The 26967-nt window shown below is 41.2% G+C and overlaps 1 protein-coding gene across 2 annotated transcripts in view; it reads left to right on the forward strand.

Moving 5' to 3' along the window:
* The first annotated feature begins 1935 nt into the window (after positions 1–1935).
* tle5 (TLE family member 5, transcriptional modulator) overlaps positions 1936–26967 on the forward strand; it is a 28338-nt gene continuing 3306 nt past the window's right edge. The window contains exons 1-6 of one of the 2 annotated variants that reach the window (XM_087783763.1): positions 1936–2652; positions 14814–14902; positions 17333–17396; positions 19379–19423; positions 25279–25341; positions 25944–26018. In XM_087783763.1, the coding sequence (XP_087639889.1) occupies positions 2626–2652; positions 14814–14902; positions 17333–17396; positions 19379–19423; positions 25279–25341; positions 25944–26018 (363 nt within the window). In that variant the 5' untranslated portion in view covers positions 1936–2625. The remainder of the gene's footprint in view (positions 2653–14813; positions 14903–17332; positions 17397–19378; positions 19424–25278; positions 25342–25943; positions 26019–26967) is intronic. The other variant, XM_087783762.1, reaches the window with a different exon arrangement.

Raw genomic sequence — 26967 nt, forward strand, 5'->3', positions numbered from 1 at the left:
TTGTTTTGTCTTTAGCTTTTAGTCTCATTTTGGTGTTCGGTGTCTTGGAACTGTCACACAGAATTATGTCATTTTGGACGAATTAGGTTTAGTCTACCAACGATCATGCATTATTACCTCTGCCAAGGAGGTCATATGATCATCATATTGAACCGTTTAAATAAATGAATCAAAGGTGATGACTGTATTTCAGTGAAAATGTAGATGTCAAAGTTAAATTAATGGATTAAATCATGTTCAGGGATTTGATCTAGATCAGAAATCTTTCCACAGTCGAAAGAAAATGTAATGTTTACCAAACTATCTGTAAGCAGAAGTATGAGTCTGATAATATTGTCGCTAACTTGTGTAGTAGTAGCCGGTGAGGTTTTCTTTTTCCAGAAGCAAACTATAATCCTGTACAATGGATTTTTCTTTTTGTTTTATTTGATTGAATGATGAGTCGTGTATAGTCATTTGAAATTGGAACCTTGGCAGAGGCATGTGCTGTCCTAGTGCCTTTATGTATTTCTCGCCGTTTCAACATGCGTTTCGTCTCCAACCATGTGCAGTCAGTGGATGGAAGGGACCATTAGTTACGTCTCGGAATGTGAGCCCAGCCATATGAGATCTCCAGGCAGGACAGACCCTGGACTACTATCAAATATCTTCAAGCCTGTTTGGAAAAAACGTAAGGTTTGGAAAAGGAAACGTTTGATACCTGCTACTAGGTACATGCGGCGTCAATGAAAATTTTACCCAAACAAACAATACAGGCGAAAAGTTTGAACACACCCTTTCATTCAATGCTTTATTTTCATGACTATTTAGATTTTAGAATATTTCTGAAGGCTTCAAAACTATGAATAAATACATGTGGAATTATGTACTCAACAAATGCATTAGAAATAACAATGAAAACATGTCTTCTAGTCTAGTTTCTTATTACTATTTTGCAGACTTTAGCTTTTTCTTGTTGAATTCAAAAGGTAATCATTTCATTTCACAGGTGTGTCTTGTCTGAGTCACTTTGTGGAATTTATTTTTTAATGGAGTTTAACGGGTCCATCAGTTGAGTTGTGCAGAAGTCAGGCTGAAACACAGACTTATTGAACAACTATTAGAATTCATATTATGACAAGAAAACAATCGGCTAAATTAAGAGAAACAATTGACAGAACTTTGAATGAGCATGAGTCCAATCTTTTATCCTGTACCGTCCCAAAGTGGTGTAGAACACTGGATTAAAGCAAGATCAAAACAAAAACACCAGAGAGACATGAATACACGCAAAGAGGATAATTAAATATAAATAAATGAATTAAAACAAGATTAATAAAATACAATACATCTTGAATTATTATATTAGATAAATGGCAAATAAAATGAGGAATCCTTTAATAAAATAAAATATAATTCAATGAAACAAGGTTCATGATCTGGGCAGCAGATGAGTCCAAGAGTTCCTGGTCCGGGATGTTGTTCTCGGTCTCTCCTGTCCGAGGGAAGTAGTTTGAACAAAGGGGTGTCCTCGGGGAGGTGAGCCACAATCCTGCCTGCACGCCTCAGTGTCCTGGTGACGAACAACAGATAATCCGTAGCTGTTGCAGCAGAGCACCGCATGGTGATTTTGCACCAGCATCATCCGTGAGACGTGAAAAAAAACCCAGTATCTACTAACAAAATAAAACTAAACATAGAGGCAGCCATCTGCGACGCCATTTTGAATTCCAATATACTGTACAAGTTAGAATGTTCAGCACGTGGCTCATCCCTCCCCTCACATGAGTCCAGTACCGCTTGTGTCCTCTAGATGTCCTCGTTGATCCTACGTGTTAACGGCCGCTGCTCTAGATCTACACGACACAGACTCGTCGCGTTCTCTCCCTAGTCTAGTCGCTGTGGCTCTGTGTGGGGCGTTCCTCTCCCACAGCTCCTCGCATCCGAGAGCGACTTTTTTTTTTCTTGCTTCGACCATTTCTCTCGATTCCAACGCAGTTTCCACTGGACTCACGTCATCGTCGGCGAGAGAAAACACGGACAGATCTAGGACTGACATTTCTTTAGCTGCTGCGTGCTCGTGCTTTTTTTTTATCACGCGCTCTCTGGACGTTTTTTAATTTTTGTTGTTGTTATTGTTGTTATTTCTCGTTTTTTTTTTCTCTTGAAAACTTGACCCGAGGATCACGACCTGCTCTCTCTCTCTCTTTTCTCTCTATCTCTCTCTCTCTCTCTGACGCTGGAGCGTCACAGGCGGTCAACCCGCGCGCGGCGATGAATCATTTTTGAGTGACAGCTTTTGGGGGAGAATTAGCTTTAGCTTTAGCTTAGCTTTGCTGGGTTTCCTGTCCACAGCCCTGCGTCCACACACGAGGGTCCCAGCAGCTCCAGAGAGGACACCATTACCTTCTCAACCTTCAACCACTTGTCTTCTCCTAGTTTTTTTTTGTGTTTGTTTTTTTTAGGGGGGGCGGGGGTCGCTACTAGCTACCGTTAGCATTTTTTTTTTGCCTGCTAACGCTGGACAGCTCCTTTTTTTTTTTTTTTAAGGGTGAGCTAGCTTTGGACAAAGGACCAACACCAGGAGACGTTATAAGGTGTTATTAACCGTGTCGAGGAAGGAACGCATACAAACAAGGAATTGACATGATGTTTCCACAATCCAGACACTCAGTAAGTTATTTTATTTTATTTTTTTTTTGTCGTAAATCAATGGAAGTCACGCCATTACTCAAGTTTTTTTTCCCCTAAATCCTAAATCACTTCTACTATTCTATTTCAACAATAGTTCTCTAACAATATGATACATAAATAAATAGCTCATAGTTCTTTATTTATAAATGTATTTTAAGGAAGTGGATTTATGGATAAGTTAATTCTCGCCGTTTTTAATGATTGGTACTGATTTCCCTAATCTCACGTTCCCATGGTAACGGGACTCCAGCAATAATGAGGGCTCTCAAGCCATTGGTCAGATGTTTGTGTTAATGGATGCTTAAATTCCCTCTGGGGGGTTTGGTCTGTGCCAGACCTGTGCCGTCACGGACCTGCCTTCCATTCTCATGGCGAGGAGGACAAATGAGAAAAGTGTGTGTTTGCATAACTCCCCTTTTTTTTTTTTAAAGAAGAATGTTTCTTCCTAAGGCTGGGTGATATGGATTTAAGTTAATGTTGCAGCATAACTTGGAACATCTCAATGGTTACTTAAATGTCATCATATAAACTACATTTAAACGTTTCTTATGGAGTCACTTATCGAGACTGACAAAAGTCCTCTTTTCTGAACACAAAGAACGATGCTTAAAAAATAAGTTCATGATTATTCTTAGTCCGTATAATGGACTACTCACTTTGACGAGTGTAAAACCATGTTGTTCATGTTTTCCCTTCACTCTTAACCCTTATGTTATCTCAGGGTCAAGGTGACCCGATGGCCCCCGAAAACAAATGTGGTTGTTTTTTAGCCTTGTGTTGTCTCTGGGTCAAGGGTGAACGACCTCCCTGGCTTTCAGAAAAAAACAAAAATATATACAGTGGTGGACAAACACATGTTTTTCTGGCCTTTGGGTCACATGGACCCTGAGATAACACAATGGTTAAAGAAATTGGTTTTTGATTTACAGCTCAAAAAACGTTGTTTTTTCCAAGGCTAAGGCAGAAGCGATTGTATGTGGTGGAATCGAATGTACATTGTGTCGAAGTGATACTTAAGAGCATGTACTATTCAAGTTCAAACTCTCATTTAAGATAATTTCTGTTCCGGACGATTGCCCTTTGAAACAATTCAGTGTTGTTGTCGTGTATCCATGAATATTGTGGTGAACGGGTCTAATAAAACCAACATTGAATCAGTAGCTAAAGTCTCAGTTGATACAAACATAACCGAGAGTATCTGGTATTGAAAATGTGTTTTTCCCATGTCATTGTGGTATGTCTGTACATGTCTAACAACTTAATATAGGTAATACAATCTTCATATACTTATAGGCTGTACTTCTTTCACCTTGAGTTTTTCTGTTGTAAAGATATTGGATCTGAATGGGATGTGTGTGATGGTTTTAGTAGCCCACAGTTTCAGGCCATGAATCTCACTTTACTCGATCTATAAGGCTAATCTAAGACCCTGCGATATCGTCGAGGGGTAAGATTTGTTATCTTTGGGTGTTATTCTTGAGAGACCGTTGAATGTGCGATTTATCCAGGAACAGGACAGGTATAATACCATGACGACTACACTAAGTTTCATGTGCCACACAACCATAGAACACAGAAAATAGAACTCTGCTGCAAGTAAACTTCTCTTGGCACCCAAACTGTTGGCCATGAATTGTGTTTTAAGGGAAGCGAATAAAGAAACAACAGGCTCAGAAAGGTTTCCTTGGAGCGGATCTTTGTTTTCATAGGCATCCATGAGCGTCTTTGAGCTAGAAAAATGTTAGGAATATATTGTTACTTGAGTTTTTAAAGCACTCAAAGCAGCATGATACGATGGCGAGAATACATCTTTATTTTGTCTCAATTTCCTTTTAATCCAGTGATTCAAATATTTGAAAAATACATAATGATGGAAATGACTGATCCGTGTTTGAGGTCCACAGACGAGAAGTTGGACTTTTTGAGCTACATTTTCCAACGTTAACTGATATTTCTGTCAACTCTACTCTATTAGCAGTGTTTCCCATTATCCTCCTATAATTGATGTACCATTTCCACCTTGTCCTTGTAAGTGCAAACGACTACAACAAAAATGGAGAGTGTGTGTGTGACCTCTCATCAATAACTTACAATGGACCTGTGCCCTTTATTTTTCCCTGGCAACATCTTGTCACCAACAACCAGCTTTTGTGCCACTGAAAGGGAATGAATTGTTTGCTGAAGCTCGAACCTGAATGTCTTTTGTGACATGAATGATTTGCCCTTTGGCAGTAGGTTTGTGCCGAAGCCTGATTGTGCCGCACTGATGTTGAAGTGAGAAAAGCTGCAACGTTTTTTCACTCTGAAGAGCAGATTGTGAGGGTTTAAAGAACGTGCATTTAAGCTTGTCAGATGAGACTTCCAGATCACCAAGGAGGCATATCAATGGACGTCATTTGTAGTTTAAATTGGCCTCAGCTGAAGATTTTAAGCATGTAAATGAAAGCAAAAAACCTGGAATCATTCACATGTTACAACCCTAACTTGGAACTTAACCAGTGTTCTAAAAGTTTGGTGTTTTATGTCCCCTATTTTGATAATGCAACCTCCATCTAATTCTTCTTCTGGCTCATGTTAATTGCTCAAAAGAACCACCCGTCTAATGGAATGTTTACTGTATATCTGCTTGTCTTCTGATGGTCCGTAATCCCGTGTCACAGGTTGTGGGCACAGTTCATTGGATTACAGAGAACCAGCCTCGTCTGATAGTGGCACAGCGCCTGACCCACTTGATAGTATTTGGCATATTGTTTGGGTGTTGATTAATCCTTACGCAGCGTCAACAAAGCTGGCTGCAGCATGAAAGTGGAGCAACATGAAGCGCTCGCAAGCCAACGCTGGAGAGAAGGGCAAGTAATATGGGTGCAAATTCTCTTAGCCTGTGGTCCAATGTAGCCACAGGTTGAAAACACACACACATACACACACACATAACGCACACTTTGTCTTCCTTCTCCTCCTCCTCCCACTTGTCTCCCTTTATCATGCGTTTCCTCCCAGATCTGATGTAGTGGTGGGAGGGTCAGGGGCACAGGGTGCACTGGCATTATTAAGCCCACTTGAATTAACAGAACGGCCCCCAGCCTATCCTCTAAAGCCTCCAGCTGGGGGGAGCTTAATCCCCATGGTCCCCTGTCTCGCCCATTAAACAAACTCCCTCCCCACCCCCCCACCCCTGCAATGTCGAGCGCACACACATGAACATGTGTGTGTGTGTGTGTGTGTCCACAAAGCAAGCCAAGCGAATGTGTCAGTAGGTGGACGTTAAGGCAAACATTCAGGGCAAAGCATGTCTGCTGCACAAATACACCCTGACTCCTTCCTGCTGGTAATTATTCCTCCGGCGGTGAAAATAAAAAGATCATTCTTTTTACTTCTATACAGCAGCAACAAGGGCGCTCTCACATTCCTTCCAGCCTCAAGGGTCTTATCTGCTTTTTGTATCTGGAGAACAAATTGAATGTGGGGCTTGACACACGCAGGCCAGCAGATGTCTGGGTCGTTAAGGTTAGGCCGGTTGATTAGCATGACAATCAGAGCATCACATCTACCCCCCCACCCCGCCATTACGCCTACCAAAAAACTCCCCCCTTAGGTCCAACTACTGAAATGTGGAGTTGAGGGGGTCACGGGTGAAGTTTGGTTTTTTTGTGAAGGCACGGTTTCGAAGGATTGTTGGAAGGACGGCCTCGGATTCTCTTACCTCGTAATTACAAAAGCAATGGATATCAGTCGCGAGATCATCGTCTCACCTGTCGCTCCCTAGATTTATCAAAGGTTCTTAGGTTTTAATTCATGCAGGGTTTTTCACTGGATCGCAGGATTTCATCAGAAGTAGAGCAGGAGGAATAACCTCATAAATGGCACTGTATCTAAATTAAAAAGAAATTCACAATCGTATTTTATTTTTATATTTTGTTATTTTATTCTATTTATATTTCAATAAAGTGTGTATCAAATAAAATGTTTGGATTTTTTTTTTAATTAACATGCAAATGTTTACTGCTGTTTGTTTTAATGATTTGAATTTGTGTATTCGAAAATATGATTAAGCCCCATCCACTGGAAAACGCTTGGTTTTTTAGGAGATTCGATCTTTTTTATCATAACCACACACACTCTGCTGTGATTGGTCCAGCATCTCGGGGTTTTGTCGTCGCTAGTCAGTCTCCACCTCCAAGGGACTCGTTGTATAAACAAAGCGAGACGTGATGAGAGCTGGCTGGAGGAGGAGGAGTGAAGCCATTATTACATCATAATGAACTCCACTCTCGTAACCTCTTGTTTGCTGAGATTTCAGAACTTTATGATGTAATAGCAAAACATGGTCATGATGAGGGACTTACGGCATCTTGGAGAGGAAGACTTCAACATTTGAAACATGTGAGAGAGTCAGGAGAGTTGCAGTTTGACATTAGTTCCCCTTTAAGACGGGTCTATATTGATTAAATTAACAACGTAGTTCTTTTCTATTCTATTCTATTCAATTAATTTAAACCAACCGCAAACTAGAAAACTAAGGTTTATTTTGCCTTGCTTTCATTCCATCCATAGGAGGATTGTCTCCTGTTTGTGACTCCATAGGTTTTGCTGGACATTAAAACAAACACGTTGTCTTCACCAAAACTATACATTTTCAAACACAAGTTTAATATTTAATTGGAACAATTATTTTTGGCAGACGGATAAACCTTGGCAGACGGTTATAAAAACGAAGTGCCATCATTCCATAACCAGTTCTAACAGCTCACACTGGTCGTCGAAAACAAAACAAGATTCTTAGTTTCATGTAGGCTTGATATACTGTTCAGAACATTACAACAGCACACACAGTCCTGGCTTGTGTACTTTAACCTTCTTTGTTGACTCTGGAAGCTTTAAAGGCCAGAAGAAAAGACGCATCTCCACTCCTTGTTTTACAATCAACATTTCCTGAGAACTCCATTGAAATCTGTTCATCCATCTATGCTCTTTGACAGTCGCATTACCTTCTCGGTCCTAGTTAAATATAGAATTGACTATCGCATCAATGCCGCAGCCGTTTTGTATTCAGTTTTGTCTATGGTTTGTATGAGTACGAGTGATTTATTTATATCCTTTAGAAGTTTCTGTTCAAGGCTGCAGGTCAATGTGGGGGTGGACTATACTAGAGATTTTTTTGACTGATTTCCAAGGAATTGCCTGCTCAGTGTGTGGGATGGTTTTTTTTTGTGTATGTACATTATTCTCATGCCGTGCATACGTGCATAGTCTTGCTCCTGAAAGTAACGTGCGCAGGAGAAAATGGAGATTCAGTTTTTTTTTTGCTTCAGTCTCTTTTTTTTTAGGGTGATGTGTGTTTTTTTTTTTTTGTGAGGAACTGAATGCTGCGAGGATTGGCATCAGTATTCAGCAGTGTCTCCCGAAGTGTGTGGGAGGTGTGAAGGCGAGAGGGAGGGGCAGCCTCTGCAGAGCAGAACGGTGCCATGAGCTGGAACAAAGCCTCTTGACGGGGGGCTTGCTTGATTGGCCCAGCCGCCCTGGCTCGAGCGGGGGCCCCTAGACCTGCCAAAACATGAGGCGGTGTACCAGTCCAGACAAGAGAATTGGCTGCTCTTGTTTGTCTTCCCTAAGAACAGTAAGACCCTGACTGAAACAATATGTCGCTTATCCCTCAGATCCTTTTCATGGGGATTCTTGCTCTGGCGGTGACGGCCGTCATCACTCCAGTTCCCTGAGCAAGAGATAAACAAGGCGTGGTTGGAGATTGATGAATTCCAAATGAATGTTGGCAGCGTTTGTCGTCGACCCTGGTGTGAGGTTCGTCACCCTGCTGTCGCCAGACCCTTTTCAGGGCCGGTCTCATTAAAACGCCTCATTTTAGGTGGTAGTTTGTGGCTATATATACATATATTGCAGGATTTTAAAAACAAGTTTGAAGAAAGAAGTCCAGTATACACGACTGATGGAATGCGTTTAATATCCTTCATGCCATGATGTTATGGGAATATACAAGATTGTGCCTCAAGGCCACTGTGGTGATATATTTGTTATCTGGTTCTCTCTTGTTCTCACTAGGATACTATCCAGCGTCTTGTTCTTGTATCTGTTTTCATTTCCAACGGCTGTTCCAGTTAATAAAATGTACATCAGAGATTAAGGAAACCCTTTCAAACAAAAAAAAACATCATGTGTTACAGTAGTGAACTGACACATGCATTCAGGAGTTAAACCATGAATGTTTTTTTTTCTGCAGTCATCAATATAACTTGAATTCTATAAATCTCTTCTAGAATATAGTGTATAAACTTTGTCTTATTCATCTTTAAAGACGGTTATTTATTCATTTATGTTGGTTCGTTGTTAAAGTTGTGTGTGGATTTTCATGGAATTTTCAGGATTGGTTTGTTAGTGGATTTAGGACATATTCAAAGGTTCAATCTCTCACGTATAATCTGATCGCGTTCGTAGACACAATTAGGCATTAAAGACTATACACAGGTCAGAAAACATAATTTTCTTAAATCATTGAAATGTTTCTGCATTTTTACTGCTATTTGAAATTGTTTCCTTGGCAAAGTAAAGCTCAGTTTTTGAAAGACTATGAATATAACAACTCAGCAATCGGTTGACACATGGCTCAACAGCAATGGCTCATATATTTAAGTTGAACTATCCCTTGAGGTTTACAGTTCCTATGGGGCATCAATGCAGCAAGTAAAGCACATACACAACTTCAATTTCTGACAAGAAGGCACAAGATTAGCCAAGAAAATAGGATGGATGAGCAGGACTGCTGACCCAATTCTATTGTACTTTTAAGCCTTTTTTCCAAAACCTGAACCTCGTCCTTAGCTCTCGCTGCCTTCCTCCCTAACTGGGTTGCTGCATGTAATAACCTTGGTTTTTACAAACAGGCATCAATCAACAGTACAACCGCACTGGGTGTAATCTTAACCCCCCCCCCCTGTCTACGAGGTTGGCTTTAATCTCTGCCACAGTCTTCAAGCCCACAGTCCTGTCTGCCTCACCACTTTCTCCACTTTTGACAAATTGCCCATTTCCCTCGGCTTTGCAGTCTTTGCACTTGTTTGTGTGTGTGTGTGCGTGTGCGCGTGCATGTGCGTTATTATATTTCTGCCTTCATGTTTCTATTGCCATGTGTGCATGTGGTGTGGGTGGATATTGGTAAAAATCCACCATGTTTGTGCATATGTGTCTTAAGGGTGTTGCTCTAGTCGTGTGTGTGTGGGTGTTTGTGTGTGGGGGGGTCTTTGCTGTGCACTTGACTGGACTTGCATGGGGGGTGGGGGGGTCGAGATAGTGGAGGTAGTGGGCCGGAGCTATCCCAAGTCCGTTTGCGAGGGCACTTCACTCGAAGTGATAAAAGAAGAATAATCCCCTTTAAACCATCTTAACAAAGTCAAATGTGTGTGTTTGTGTGCGCACGGAGGAATGTGTATGTGTGTTGTGATAATTTTGCTTCGGAAACGAGGGTAAGCCTTGACTCGGTTCGTGTGAGATAATAATCAAAATCAAATTCCTGGCCCAAACAGGATTAGGCTCTTTCTGCAGTCTTAATCCTCTGTCCAGAGCGGCTAAAGACACAATCCTATTCCACACACGGGTACACACATAGACACACAAACAGATGGAGACAAACCCACGTAGTGTTGTCTGTTGAGCCTGGACACAGATGACCAAAGTGGGCTCTGATGCGGGCCAGTTAACACTGTACCTCTCACAGATCACCAGACACGTGCCCTCGGTCCACGCTCTAATCTGGGATATTAGGATGGAATTGACTGGTTGACACTTAGACGGTGGATGTGGTCTCGTAGCAACTTGTAACCCCTTCTGTCTGGCTCAGGGAATAAAACCTTTTTTTGAAATTTTGTATTCATTTAAGTTTTGGGGAAATGTATTATTTTAGTGTTAAATTGATTTGCTCTGTCGGCCATTGTAAATCCATGGAAAGGGATCAATAACATCCCAATAGTGAAGCTCGATAGAGATTTGAGGCCCAGCTAAAAAAGTTGCGTCCTAGTTTGTAATTCAAACACAAACGATAAAAGTATCACACTGAGATTAGCAAAGGGTGGGAAAGAACCTTCATAGGAAACACATTTTCACAAACGACCAACAACAGTCTGGCCGTCAGAAAAGTAGACATGAATTCTTGTACTTTTTTGATATTTGCCAATTAATCTTAAATCACCACTTCATTCACTGTATTCACCACTCAATTAACACATTTTACATATATATATTATTTTTGTAGGTTCCACTAAGTGTGAATTTACATGCCAGTTTGACGGTAGTTTGTTAAATCACGTTAAAGAAAAACATATGAATACTCTTGCTGATCATTTCCTTTCTGTGTTAAATAAATCTACATATAGTTGGGCAGAAATGTACTTGCGAGCACATTTAAAGTTGAATGTTTTTGGTCAACTTCGTAAACACCATAAAATGTTAAAAATGTTTTACCGTAATCTCCAGACTATAAGTCGCTTCCATTGTCAACGGCCCCAAACCCAGCGGCTTCTACATGATGTGGCTAATCTATGGATTCTGACAGGTTAATGGCCTCCAGGAGGCGCTTTAGCAGGAATCCAAGAGCCAGACAGACGAGTGGGAGAGATTATGCCCTAAGGAAGTTGATAGTTTCTGGAACAAGAGGAGGTGGCAATGAAACTAAAGAAAGGATGCCAACTGTTTAAACAACGAGACAATAGTTCGATTCAGTTTTCAACGGTTGTGTAAGTCATGCACACCATTACACTCTTTAGCTGAAGGCGATTTATTTGGTAACAGGAAAAGAAAATGTAGATGCTGCAGGTAAGCTTGGCATCGATGAATTGCTATTGAGACATTGGATACAACGGCATAAAGAACTCCATTACCAAAACCTTCCAAGAGAATCAAACACGGATGAACAGATCTTGGCAGCAACCACTCTGGTTATTTAGCCATTTTATTGCCTAAATGTCTTCTTCATTTGATGAAAGTAGGTATTTGTTTATAGGGAAAAATAAGTATTTAATGTTACCAAACATAATAAATGATTTTAAATGTGAGTAGTTAAACTAGTAATTGACAAGATGCCAATGTTACCAACAAGAGTATGATTGAGTCAAGTTAAAGTTTTAGAATGAAACAAAAATGAAACCAACTGTATTAGAAAATCTGCCAGGTATTAAGACGGAACATGTCTGTCAAGCTTTTACTACATTCATTAATTACATTTTGTTTGTAAAAACTGTCATTAAAGGATAACTGTTACAATGTAATAACCCTGATATGTCAAAACGTGTAAGCACCCTCTAATACAAATGTCTGATAATTGACTGTGATCAATTATCAGACATGTTTGTATGTTAATGTATCAAATGATTCCAAAATCAATTACCCAGATGAATCTTAATGTTTGCTCCCTCCCTTCATGTTTATTTTTGTTGCTAGAGAGCATTTCTAGCCTGGAGAAACTGGGCCGGCAAAGGTATTTTTCACATTGTCACGTTGGACTGAGACTCATCAGTGGGGGGATCGCCAAGGCTCTATTTCTGACATCAACACATAAATAAATCACAGTGCAAAGATGTAAACGACTGTAAATCTGCTGGATTAATGGATATGTTGTTTTGTCTTTTTTAAGTGCATTTGCGTTGTAATCTTGTGTTCTCTGTGCGTCTGATCCGTCTGTTGTGCGCGTTGGCTCATAAAGCCGGCCCACCCTCAAATAATCTCCATCCGTAGCCATCGCTTTTGTTGACGGATCCGTCGAGTGGAATCAATTTACCCTGATTCTTATTCAAAATAGTACATCGACGTTCACAGTGGATTAAAGGTGGATTGAACCGGATGAGGAGACCGAGGAAGAGATGGTGACTCTTGTCTGATGATGAGTAAGCTTTGGGTGGGGTTTGGATGGAGTGGGGGGTGGGGCAGCAATTTCCTGAAACGATGAATCCCATTTATTCGCTGAAGACTGTCTCAATTGCTCCACCACGGCACAAAGCTTTTTAATGCTTTAATTACGTCTCGGAGGACGCGGCAGAATCAAATTAGAGATTGTCCTACATTTATGCCAGTTGAGCGTGTTTGTGTGTGTATGTGTGTGTGTGTGTGTGCTTCTGTGTGTGCACACAGTGTTTCTATGTATGTCAGCATGTGTTGGCTTTCGGTCATTACGCAATACTCATGGTTGTGCATATATGACTCATCAGTTCACAAACCAACTTTCTGTTTGTCACACACATCTTCAGGCACTTTCTCAGTTCTTAATGCACAGACGTGTTTCTGTGAGACGAATCGGACGAGTACATTTATTTTGTGTTCGCTGATACATCTCGCTATACTTTGGCTAAACCTCTACGGCTTGAAAGTCCAGTTTATATTCAGTTTTGAGTGACATATGCTTGAGTTCACCTTTTATATTGTATGGATTTTGAATTCTATTGTTACTATTTTAGTTTGCAAAATGAATTTGCTTGTTTGAATCAAGTGTTACAGTTCTGTATCGTGCATGTGGTCACTTAATATTTGCATTTTCAGTATCAAATAATGCCACTGGCTATCACTGTATTATAGTCAATCCTCAATGCTCTGTGTGTTTTGCTAGAACAAAATATTAGATTTAAATAATCTGAGAACCACCTGATGCAAAATGTCATCCTTTTTTCATTCATTATAAAGTGTCGTGCCTTTTTCGATATTACTGCATCTTAGTAATATTAAAGTGTGTATTTGTTTATTGTCGGAATCCTCACAATTTGTGACTTTCAAATGTGTACACAAATTCTCTCAGTTCATTGGATATAGAAAAGTTAAAAAAGTTAAAAATATATCGGATTTTATTGAGAAGTTACAGTCCAATAACGCAATAACAAAAATCCCCAATAATAATAATTTAAACACCAAAACAACAAACAATATTAAACATAACTCTACATTCGTGAAATTGCATTAGTGGTCAATAATCTTTTTAATATGTGAAACCAAAATTGGTTATGATATTTTATGTCGTATGTGATGTTAGGACGGGAGACATTTGTGATTTGGAATAATAGCCGGTGAAAGTGACTGAGTTCAGTGTACCTACAAAGTGGCAGGTCATTTCCAACGGCACGCTGGGGAGCTTCCTGTAAGTGCTGCTATCGGATTCCTGATGTTCACACCATCACTTTCAAAAGTTCTTTTCTCCTCCCTTCTCTGCCATTACTTGGCCTGTTGGGGTATAATTTTGTTTTTATGTGTGATGTGCTTTTACCCAAAACCATGCCTTCCACTCAAGCCAGGGGTGTGTAATATGAAGAGTTTTACAAAAAGGGCTATCAGCAGCTCGGTCGATATAAAAATGTAATCTCAGTGTGAGTGCTGCAGCACTCCGAGTGCCATGTTGGTGTGTATGTACTGTAGACTTAAAAACATGTATTGTTCTGGTCAATGTCAGCAGACATTCATCGTTAATATGATATTAAAAATGAAAAGAAAACAGAGAGATTGAAGAGGCATAAGTGTTTTGAACCTCACTGGCTTCTTGAGTGTGTCTGTGATAACATGAATAAAAACAACCTGTAAGTATTGTTTGGTTCAAAAGAAGAATTCTAAACAAAGTAAAATTTAATTATTACATTCATCTGTTTTCTAATCACAGAATCCCTAAATTCAACATTATGAACTTAATATTTATCGGTTTCCCTTTTTTCTTTTGTTTTTTTATTATGAAGCTTCGATTTCCGGACACGACAGATGAGTGACTGACTGTTGTGTTGCAGTTCATTGATAACAATTGTGACAACAATGAGTATCTTTTCATAATGACTATAAGTTCTTGATCGTGATTGAACCTCATGCACACGTTGAAACGTTCTCACGTTTTAAGTGTACACATCTTAGCAAATCATAACAACCCTAATAATCTACTTCAAGGCTGATTTGTCCTCCGGAGGTCGTGCTAAAATGTGATATTTAATCCACTAAGGTATTATAAGCTTTCTTTATCTGAAGCCCGTTGAAGAACGCTTTTCTTTCCCATGGATTAAATTAGTTATTACTCTGCCCTATTTCTTTTAGCGTTTACAGACCTCCCTCTTTGCCCTCTTTTGAATTTCACTCATTTTTTTGTCTTTTTTTCTCTCCCTCTCTCCCCTTGACAGGCTTCATCGCAGCAGCTGAAATTCACAACCTCTGACTCCTGTGACAGGATCAAGGATGAGTTCCAGTTCCTCCAAGCACAATACCACAGGTGCAAACACACACATGCAAACACTGGAACCAACGTAAAAAACATCTGTGATCCTCTAATGATTTCACTCGTTCTTTTTACCAAACAACCGTTTAGATATGGGCTCTTTTTAATACATGCTCCAATCTTTTTCATCGACTAATCAACCTGCAGGGAACATATGTTGAGGATCGTAAATGTTTGGAAAACCACTGTTGCTGAAATGGTTAAATGGAGTGAGGCATGGATCTTAACTCATAGCTCTGAGGAGGCCAACCTTCACCCGTATGTTTAATAGAAGTCATAAATGTTGACGGAAGCCAGAGGGTCCGCATCTCAGCGGAGACCTTCTCGTTATATGATTGAGTCTTTGAAGCCCCGGTTCCTTCCTGAGGTGGTTGTTCCTCTGAACCTGCTCTCCCAGAACCTTCCATCGCCTGGCGCTCCCGAGGGACACGTGCAGCAGGATGAACGCCTGACGCATTGTATGCAAAGTTCTCGTGTGATCATTGTTTTTCATCCAGAGACATCACTTAGCGGAGGCATGTCCCTTCTCTTTTCATGGTTAGTCCCGCAGTGCTGAGCAGCAGCGTTTAACCCTCTTCAGAGAGTCGCGGTGCAGCTGCGAGAAACACCTTTTTTTTGTGGGAGCACACTGAACATGCATACAGTGTCTTTCGACTGAGGAGGGGGCCGAGCTGAGGTGGGTGGCTCGGGAGTCACAGACGAGGCTTTGTCAGGCTTTGCCGCCGTGCTGAGCTTGTCTGTTGTTGTCGCTTTTAAAAGGCAAATGCACCACAGGCGTTCCCCTGGGTTTAGTCACAAGCAATGTAGCTGTTGCCGTCTTCCTTTTTGCACCTCCCTCAGCATCCCCCACGTCTTTACCGCTCCCCTCGCTGCCTTGCATAAACAGATCAGGGAATACATAAATCAAAATAAAGATGACAGCAGAAGCGATTTAGGCACGTAAGAATTGGCAATAAAACTCTATCAAAGTGTCATTTTGGAGCGGCGGGGCAGCCCCGGGGGTTGCTGAGCGCCAATCGGTGGAGGCACAAAGCCAATCCCAGGTTGGCTGCCAGGGGGGGGGGGGGTTGGACCTGTCGTCATGACAACAAACCCCACATACTTCATATGTCCACACAAGGATCAGAAGGGTTTTTCTAAGGTAGGCGTGTGCGTGAGCCGTTTAATATGTGGAGGCTGCAACAAAAACACAAATCCCTGACTTTAGCTGTCGAGTCACAAGCTACACGTTTTGTTTCAGTTCCTTATTCTTGTTTTTTTTTTTAAAACCATCATTCATTCAACCTTTTTTTAAAAGGTTAAAAAAATCTTTTGTTTTAAATTTCTCAATGAAAAATCAATCAATTATTATAGTTCTTGTCTTGTGCATACTTGCGCGGCTGATTCTTACACTAAAATTGAAGCAAGTATATATATCCTGTGAATATATGCAAGTAATTGTTGATATTATGGCTCTGGTAGAATATAAAATATGCTATTCGTAAAAGCAGTCACAACAAGTGCTGAGCAATTATTTTGTCCAGGCAATTCCCAACAATATTTAGGTTACATGTCGTGTACCATAGATTCAATTAATATACTTCATACTTCTAAGCCATTTTCCTCATTTTATTCCGCTATCGGTCCCAATGTGAAATGAAAACATTATTTTAATTTATTCAATAATTAGATATTCTCCATTTATTATTTGTTTGCTCCTAAATCATCACAACATAATCTCCACATTTCTACCCTGGAATAACCCTTTTATTGTGAAAAATAAAAATCCACTGAATGCTAAAAATGTCACAATGCTTTTTTCTGTCTCCCCGTCACCGTGGGGTTTTATTTTGTCTTCAAACTAAGTGCCCCTAATTTGTTGTCACATCAATGTAACGGTTGGAGCTGACAAAAAGTCAAAACCACCACGGTGGTTCAATATCCAATGCTACAGTGAAGCTAATGATAACACAAAACCTCAGATGGCGAAAAGAATTTCATCGCTCCGCTTTTTGAACAGCTTTGTGTTTTCACTTCATGATTAGCCCGACTTGTTGGTGTGTCGCCGCCGTCCTGTCGCCTCGCGCGAAATCCACGTTGACATGATTGCAGCTAATGGCTGTCGCAAGAAGTGAAGTGTCCAGCACTATATTTAGACGTTTTCCCGTATCCGTGATTCACTCGGCTGTTATTATGCCAGAGGTTCAAATCAGGGTTTACGATTGTCTTTGATTGACATCTTGTGAATCTGTATTCTGAAAACATCAAATTCAATCATTGTGGGAATGTTCGATATCAAGTCTCTGACATAGTTAAAGATGTCTAAAGATGACAAATGAAGATCATCATCAGGATTCTTTAGGTGATATTGATGACCTATATAAACCTATAGGGGGTACTGTATGTTAGAATGAAGTCTAACCTGATATTTCTGTCTTTTCCCAGTTTGAAACTTGAGTGTGACAAGTTGGCCAGTGAGAAGTCGGAGATGCAGCGTCATTATATCATGGTAAGTTCTTAAGTATTTACATCATATTGGGCAAAAATCAAAGGCTTTTTCCTGTGTGTTGACTGTGACATAATGTGTATATTCCTGTCATGCATTCAATCATTGTGGTTCTGGTTAAACAGGAATTAAATGTAAACCTAATTATCCGTATAGTTTTTAAATTGCAATCATATTATCATATTTAAATATATATAAGAATCAATTATCCTTTCCAAATCCTCAATAACATGCCTTATTAAACCCTCCTTTAACCGCCTTTGTTTGTGTGCATCGCCGACTCTGTCCAGCCGTAGCAAACACAGATCTGCGCCGCTACACTTTGCTCCACCTCAGGGCTAATCTCATTGTTGCTGGCCATGTAGCCGTCTGATGTTTTGCCTCTAATTGATCCTCTGACTGGCTTTAATCTCATCTAATCTGCGCCGCCGCGCTGCTCGCTCTGCCAGCACACACATGTGCTCACACTTACACAGGCACTTCCTCTTATTGTTTTACAACACACGTGAACACACAGACACACCGGCAGCTGCACACAGTCATAAGATTGCCCCGGAGAATTAAAAAAAAAAAACTTTGCGGTTATTGAAGACCTTTTGTGGGTCCCTACACTGCCACTTTTTTTTCTTTTCTGTTTACGTCTCGTTGGATCGACACAAAGAGTTTTTCAACTGGAGTATAAAAACTATTTAAGTGTCTGTAATGAGGTAATGAATGACCACAAACTCAGCTTCCCTAAATAACTGATTAAACATCATTGTGTTGATGGTTGGCTGAACCTCGGCAGGATGTTTGGTGTCTCCAGGCTGGAATTATCCTCGCAATCTCCCGGATGATAAATGGAAGCTTGGTGTGTGTGAGCGCAACACTCACACCGCGGCTCTTTGTATTGCCAAGATAAGATTGATATTATTTGGATAGGCTCGCAATCCGTTTTTTTTAAGACGTCTACAAAATCACATGTGGTCACTGACTTTATGCAAGTGAATAAATGTCAAGTGTCAGGGTGGTTGTTGTGTTAGCTGTTTGCCTCAATTCTGCATTTTATCCTCCTGAACATCCAAAACAAGATTGATAAAGAAATGATCATCAAAAGTATCCACGTATCGTTTTGATATTATTTTTTATCATGTTTATTGCACAACTTTTGAACACTAGTGCATATTCAAATGCACTTGTACACACAGCAAAAACACACGTTCTTTTGTGTTTCCTCTCCATCAGCTGGTCATGTACCCCCCCCCTCCCCCCCCCCACTCCACTGATCTCTCCCCCTCCCTCACTAATAGCATATCAGGTGTCTCTCAAATCCCTCCGTCAATCGTGGTACCTCCATTTCCCAGGCGTTGTAATTACTTTAGGGAGCTTCATGTGGGCTACAGCAGCCACAGAAAAAAAACTTGATCTGTGTGTGTGTGTGTGTGTGTGTGTGTGTGTGTGTGTGTACACACGCATGAGTGATTTTGTGTGCACCAATCTGCAATTGTGTGCGAGAGATGTGGGTTGTTTGTTTTCCATTGACAGTGCCAGTCCCCCCTGCAGACAGAGTCTGTGATTAACAGGGCTGACGCGTAGAGGGTGGCCCCCTCATTAGCACTAGACACACACACACACACACACACACACTGAAACACACACACTGACACACACACACTGACACACACACACTGACACACACACACACACTGACACAAACACACACACTGGCATTCTCTCTCTTGCAGTTTAGGTTCCTGTGTCTCTATAAATCCTAAGGTTCTTGTATTAGTGTTTGTTCAGGTCTACCCTTCTATATTATATCTCTATACTATACAGATGCATGTTTGCATGTACTTTTTTAATAGTTTGTATCTCACAAATATATTTATTAAAACCAAAGTTGTCATGCTAAATGTTTGTTTATGTTCCAATTGTTATGGTCAATGCTTCATCCATAAAAATTCACCTTGGATTTAAATTCATGTCTTTTGTTCTTTCCTCAACAGTACTATGAGATGTCCTACGGGCTCAACATTGAGATGCACAAACAGGTGAGAAACTACTTTCACATTTCACGAGGGCATGCATGAAGTCGCGTGACAAGAAAAAAATGATGAAAATAATGTCGCACACGACTGACGTCTACCGGGGTATTCATCATCTCTAAGTGCTTCCCACTAAAATGGTGGAAAAAAACCTGTCATCGTCTGTGAATTTTTAATTTAATGTTTTAATATCCTGAAAGCTGGAGTGCAGCAGTTTTATATATGTATTAATGAGTGGCCGATATACTGGAGCAGTTCATTTCCCACACTGCTGATTAACTCCACAGCGAATAAATCTTCATGAGAGTTTCTTAATCTTGCTATATATTGCTCCTCCTTTGATGCTAATTCACTCGGAGAAGAAGGAATTAGCGACTTCTCCGAGCATATACTCATTTGTTGACTCGATCAGACTTTTGTTATTTTTGTGACTTTGACTGAGAGACGTGTGTGCAATGCTAAACTTCGGCGGAAAAAATTAGAAACAAAAGAAGAGGGAAGCGAGTGGGGGGGGTTGGTGCATGCGAGGCTCATCCTCATACATCAGCTGGGGGAGTAATTTACGCTCCACCTGGAGGAGGCAGAGAGCGATGGGCCTCTGAAAGGCCAGTCCTTATCAGTGACCTCATCCAGCGCCGCCGCTCCACACACAAACACACAATGTCTCTATGATTGACGGTGCCCACTGACAGCCATATTGGAAGGCACGGCGGCTGCGATGAGAAATGGACACACAAAGACACAGCGACAAATCCCCTTGACTACACACACACACACACACACACACACACACACACACACACACACACACACACACACACACACACACACACACACAGAGTAGTAGTTCCTATGATTTATGCAGACACACAAACTTCTTTCCTGATCACTGCTAATCTCATCAGGGATTTGTGCATCAAAATGTGTCCAGTTCTGCGAGAGCATACGTCTTTGTGTGCGGTGTATAGAGAAGGAGGGCTTTGTGTGCGCGAGTACTTTCTTTGTGTACGCTGGGTAAGTGGCTGCAGAGACTCACTAGTTCCATTAGGGAGCAGAAATTGACAGAGATGTGTGGAAACGAAGTGTCGGGAGCATTCACGTCAGGGCCCATTGTTGTGAGACGCTTACTCGCCCCCTCTGCTTCTCTTCCTCTTTTCCACCTCTACCTCTATTATCCCCTCCTTTTTTCGCCTTCCTGGCACACTCACGCATTCAATTGCTCCCTCTTGATCATTCTGTCTCTTTGGATTCAGAAGGTGCCTCGTCTCCCTCACTGTTGTCTTCTAACTGTTGCTCGGAGCTCGTCTGACTTGGCGGCGACTGTTTGCTTTGTAGTCAACACTGGGAATCTATAAATCAGGAGGTGGAATGGTATGTGTAGGTAGAGGGAGTGGAAGTACGAACAATACCCTGAGTTGAGGAGGAAATATTCTTTCAGGTGGTTGTGACTTGAGTTACTTACAACCATCTCTGAGGAAGCTGACAGTCAGTGGGAAAAATATTCAAGCTAGTTTTAATCCACACATTCTTACCTTTCGTGAAAATAATGCTGTTTATTCCCCTCTTCCTGCAAACTATTATTTGAAAATCTGAACATCAGAACCTCTAACAGTGTCTCTGCAGGAAGAGAAGTTTCTTAAGTTATGACTAGAAAGATAATATATATTTAAAACATGAATGTTAAGGATGTTAAGGTGGCAACGTAACTAGTTCTTTTCATCATGAGCCGAACTGGGAAAGAATCTTCTCTTCTATATTTAGATGATACAGTCCTCTCAACTATTTACAAGTTTCATTCTTTATCAGGATGTTTACATTTCATACTTGAAACAGTGAAGATCATCATTCAGCAAAAGCATTATAATAAATGGACACTAACATGGAGCAGCTCTTCCTGTTACAAAAACAGATACAGTCCTTATGCACAAAGAATATGCTTTTGAACGCCTTTAGCTTGTTGCTAGTTTCCACCTTTGAACCAAAATGAAAGGTATTGATCAGACAAGAAGACACCACAGAAAGTTTTGAGATGATCTGACCAATCAAATTATTTTCCAATATCTGGTTTTAACATTTCTACTTAGTTGATGATCCTCCTGTTGCTTAACTTGTTGTATATTTTTCAATCCACGCAACCCATACATTTGGTTATTCTGCTCATCATTATCACAGGATACATTTAAATTCACCTTTACTGACTGTCAATAGTGTGAGTATAAACTAGAGCTTGGTTGCAGCTTCTTTCCTTCTTATTCCATCCCCCATAAAAGCACATTCTGCAAACCTGACTCGTAACGGTTTTTGTGATTCGGGGCCGATGGCGCTTCATCACGCATGAAGAGATGAAATGCAACCTGTTTGTGTCACGCTATGATTTGTGTCTCTGGGCCTAGCAGAACAAAAGGGGTGTGGCCAGAATAAGGAAAGTTAAAATCAGCCTGAACTGAAAAAAAAAAGAAACATACTGTAGTAAAACAACCATATGTTTTCTCCTTAATTCACAATACAATACACTTGTCAGTACTGCTGATGTTTCAGCTGTTGGGAATGATGGAATAATTGTGTGTAAAATCTTGCATACATGCTATAAGTATCACTTACAAAACACTTAATAATCAGTGTTTTATAGTTATGAAACTGACTTTCAATCTACTATATTGTGTGTAATTTTTGTATTATTTGTGAGCTTCGCTGTTTCTTGACATATCCTACTATAAAATATTGAAATTCCTGCTCCATACCCACTGCACCAGCGTGCATATTTTTAGCACTTGAAAGTCAGTGTGACCTGAAAAACTCACAGTCCCTCGTTCTCCGGTTTGACGCCCACTTTGCTCAAAATATGCACTGACTAATAGTTTTGTAATTACTTGACACGGGACACGGAAAAAGGTTGCTCGTGTCTCCGGGGGAAACTAACAATAAATCTGTCAACTTGTTTTACTATAACTCAGAAAAATGCCCTTTTTAACAACATGGCACAGTCTGTTGTTTTTATTTCTGTGCAAATCCTCCACCCCGGGGCTACATTTTAATATTGCAATCGCTCATTAGAAAACCTGAGGTGCATTCATCCAGCCTCCACTCTCTCACCCCGCTTACTGTTTTAAAGATCACGTCTCTCTGGGAAGGTGTGTGTGTGTGTGTGTGTGCATTCATTTTCCACAGAAAAGCATGTTTATATGGGGCGATGCAGGAAAAAAAGCATAAGAAGACGTACATATTTACGTTCATAAATACGCTGTTTAAAGTGCTGTGAAGGCGATAAGGAACTGTCGGCGTCGTGAGATTTCCACCGAGACATTTGTGTGTGTGCGCTTGTGTGTGTGTGCGCACAATGATGAGGCGATCAGAGTGAGGCGTTGGATGTGGAGCTGTGCTCTGCATGCCTGATGAGTGTTCCGAGGGCCTCTCGCTCATCACACCACGAATTAGGCTCTAACACAATTACTGCTGCTTTGCATATCTCAGATGGATTGGATGATTACCAACCAAATGTGATAATAGACCTGCATGTGAGGAGGAGCGTGTGCACGTCTCTCTCGGGGTCGGATGTACATTCTGAGGCTTTCGCGCTTGGAGTTTAAAAACGAGACGATTCGGCACAAACAAGCTAATTAACAATAACGTGAGTGTGATGCGTGTACAGGGTTTCCATGTGTGTCTTTGTGTGTCTTTGTGCGTCAGTGACACCAGATGAAGAGAAGGTCGGAAAGATACTCCTCATACAAATGAGAGTGGATTGACGCGCTTAATGGCTGTTCCCTTCTAATGAGGGTTTAAAGGTTAAATCCTACGTTTTTTTTGTCTTTCAATAATGGGCAACAAATCCTAGGAAAGTCAACGTAGTGTTACTCTGCCAGTCGACGTAGTATTACTCTGCCAGTCAACATAGTGTTACTCTGCCAGTCAACGTAGTATTACTCTGCCAGTCAACATAGTATTACTCTGCCAGTCAACATGGTGTTACTCTGCCAGTCGACGTAGTATTACTCTGCCAGTCAACATAGTATTACTCTGCCAGTCGACGTAGTACTACTCTGTTAGTCGACGTAGTAGTACTCTGCGAGTCGACGTAGTAGTACTCTGCAAGTCAAAGTAGTATTACTCTGCCAGTCAACATAGTGTTACTCTGCCAGTCGACGTAGTATTACTCTGCCAGTCAACATAGTGTTACTCTGCCAGTCGACGTAGTATTACTCTGCCAGTCAACATAGTATTACTCTGCCAGTCAACATGGTGTTACTCTGCCAGTCGACGTAGTATTACTCTGCCAGTCAACATAGTATTACTCTGACAGTCAACATGGTGTTACTCCGCCAGTCAACGTAGTATTACTCTGCGAGTCAACATAGTATTACTCTGCGAGTCACTGTAGTATTACTCTGCGAGTGACTGTAATATTACTCTGCCTGTCGACGTAGTATTACTCTGCCAGTCGACGTAGTATTACTCTGTGAGTCAACGTAGTATTACTCTGCCAGGCAACGTAGTATTACTCTGCCAGTCAACATAGTATTACTCTGCCAGTCGACGTAGTACTACTCTGCTAGTCGTCGTAGTAGTACTCTGCGAGTCGACGTAGTAGTACTCTGCAAGTCAAAGTAGTATTACTCTGCCAGTCGACGTAGTATTACTCTGCCAGTCAACGTAGTATTACTCTGCGAGTCACTGTAGTATTACTCTGCCAGTCAACATAGTATTACTCTTCGAGTTGACGTAGTATTACTCTGCGAGTCGACGTAGTATTACTCTGCGAGTCGATGTAGTATTACTCTGCGAGTCAACGTAGTATTACTCTGCGAGTCACTGTAGCACTACTCTGCTAGTCGACGTAGTACTACTCTGCTAGTCGACGTAGTAGTACTCTGCGAGTCGACGTAGTAGTACTCTGCCAGTCAAAGTAGTATTACTCTGCCAGTCGACGTAGTATTACTCTGCCAGTCGACGTAGTAGTACTCTGCGAGTCAACGTAGTACTACTCTGCGAGTCGACGTAGTATTACTCTTCGAGTCAACGTAGTATTATCTGTTAGTCAACGTAGTATTACTGTTTTAGTCAAAGAAGTATTACTCTGTGAGTCAACATAGTATTATCTGTTAGTCAATGTAGTATTACTCTGAGAGTCGACGTAGTATTACTCTGTTAGTCAAAGTAGTACTTTGCGCTTGATGGATCTACTGACTCCTTTAAGAAACATCTTAAGACGTTTCTATTTGTTCAGGCTTTTCCTTGATTTTCTGGAACTCCTGTTGTGTTATCAGTTTTATCTTGAATATGAATATTGTTTTGATTGTTTGAAGCGCTTTGTGACCCTGGTCTGGAAAAGCGCTATACAAATAAAAATTACTTACTGTTTTAGTCAAAGTAGTATTACTCTGTGAGTCATTGAGTATTATCTGTTAGTTAACGTAGTATTACTCTGAGAGTCAACTTAGTATAACTGTGTTAGTCAAAGTAGTATTACTCTGTGAGTCAATGTATTATTACTCCCCGAGTCAGTGTAGTATTACTCCACAGATGACATGTAATCATGTCTTCCAAAAGTCACAAGGATTCTAATCCAGTGTTTGCTTGCGTCTGCACCGACAGACAAAATGCTGCTCAGTGAGTGTGCGGTGGTAACACAACACCGAGGTGAGAACTAATGAAAACACCAGGCGGTCGCAGGTGAAAATGGAACTGCTGGGTGGAAAAAAAAAAGACATAGAGGCATAAAAATGACGAGTGAACTGTGTGTGTAATAGGAAAAAAGATAATGTGCACAAAGAAACAGGAAGTAGATGTTGAGAGAGGCACGTCAGGATGGTTTAGAGAAATACACTCATCATGGTTTGTACTAATGAACGTTTCTTCCACAGGCCGAGATTGTGAAGAGATTGAACGGAATATGTGCCCAAGTCCTGCCCTACCTGTCTCAGGAGGTAAACACACGCACACAAGCCACCGCTGACCTCTGACCTCCAGCCCCATTCCTTACAGCCTGGAATGAGATCAGCCTCATTCCCGCCTCATTACGTCCACACCTCTGTGACCCTCCCTCCTCCCATCCCTCCCTCCTCCTGTCATTCATCATCACCGCCTTCCTCTCCTCCATGCTTTCATTTCGTGGCTCCCTCCCCCACCCCGACTCTCGCTCCAATATCGTCCTCCCTTCCTCCCTCCCTCACACACACACACACACGGGGTGTTTGTGTGTGACAGTGTAATAAATGGTTGTGTGATTCAGATAAGCTGAGCTCTTACGTGCCCACCAGGGGTTTGACCTCCACCCATTACAGATCACCAGCCGTCCATCCATTCACTCATGTCACATGATTCTCCTCGGTGTGTGTGTGAGGAGGGGGGGGGGTCACATCACCAGAGGAGGTTTGTCGGGTCTCAGCTCGGACTATTGATATTGATCTAACCTTTGCCCTCTCCCTCTTCCCCCACTCCCCCCCCAAACTCTCCTCCCACTTGTTTCTGTCTCGCTTTTATTGTCTCTCCCACTTTCCTGCTATTCATCTCCTCCCTCCGTCTGCAGCACCAGCAGCAGGTCCTGGCTGCCATCGAGCGGGCCAAGCAGGTCACCCCCCCAGAGATGAACTCCATCATAAGGGTACGATGTCTCAAATTAGCGACTTTTTTTTCTCTCTTGGAATTGCTCGACAATATTGTTGTCGGCGAGGACTTTTTTTTTCTCTGGCACGACGGAGGTTTCATGAGATGCTTAACATAATCCAGGACCACACATGGATGTGACTCTAATCTGATTCTAGAATCATCTGATCCGTGACATCCGTCGACAGATTATGTTCACGGGAAAAGCAGATCCGAGTCGGTTTATTTGCTCGTTTGACCGTTTCCACGTCTCTGGTGGCGACACACACACTTTGATTTCAAATAAATCAAGCTTGCAGTTGAACTAGCTGCTTTACCTCTAGACCACTAGGTAGTTAACTTTCATTCACATGTTTTCAAAAGCTTTACAATCTTATCTAGCAACTCTAAAACATGCTGAACAAAAGCAAGATTTCAGGTTTGCATGAGCAGCAGCAGCAGTGAGCAGCCATACAAGTGAGGGAATAAACACTTCAAATCTTTCATAAAAAGTGAAACAACAGAACACTTCTAAATCACTTCTAAGTTTCAAATTGTTAATCAACCCTGAAAAAAAACGATAAAACCATTGCAAGTAAAAAGCAAGCTCCTTGGCAATTGGTCATTAAATAAAATTGCTGTAATCACGGACTCAATTATTGATTGATAACTATAGTTCGCTTGCTGAGATCCTTGAAAAAAAAAAAACCCTGCTGTGCCCTCGAGCTGGATATACTTTGTCGGTCTCCGACTCGCCGAAGGTTTATTTTAAGGATGAAAATCTCATAATAACAGTTTCTTCTGCACGATGATATTTGCAGACACGGTAATCGCTCACATGTCACAACTGATGCATCCGAGCCTGGTTTTCTGTCTGATCCGACCAAGGCGAACCATCCGTGTGCAGCCAGGCAGGACAAACGTACAATCAGCTCACCGCTGTGTCTCCATCATAAATCTGGGCTCAG

This window comes from Callionymus lyra, chromosome 2 (assembly GCF_982586985.1).
Source record: "Callionymus lyra chromosome 2, fCalLyr1.hap1.1, whole genome shotgun sequence".
Taxonomy (NCBI): domain Eukaryota; kingdom Metazoa; phylum Chordata; class Actinopteri; order Syngnathiformes; family Callionymidae; genus Callionymus; species Callionymus lyra.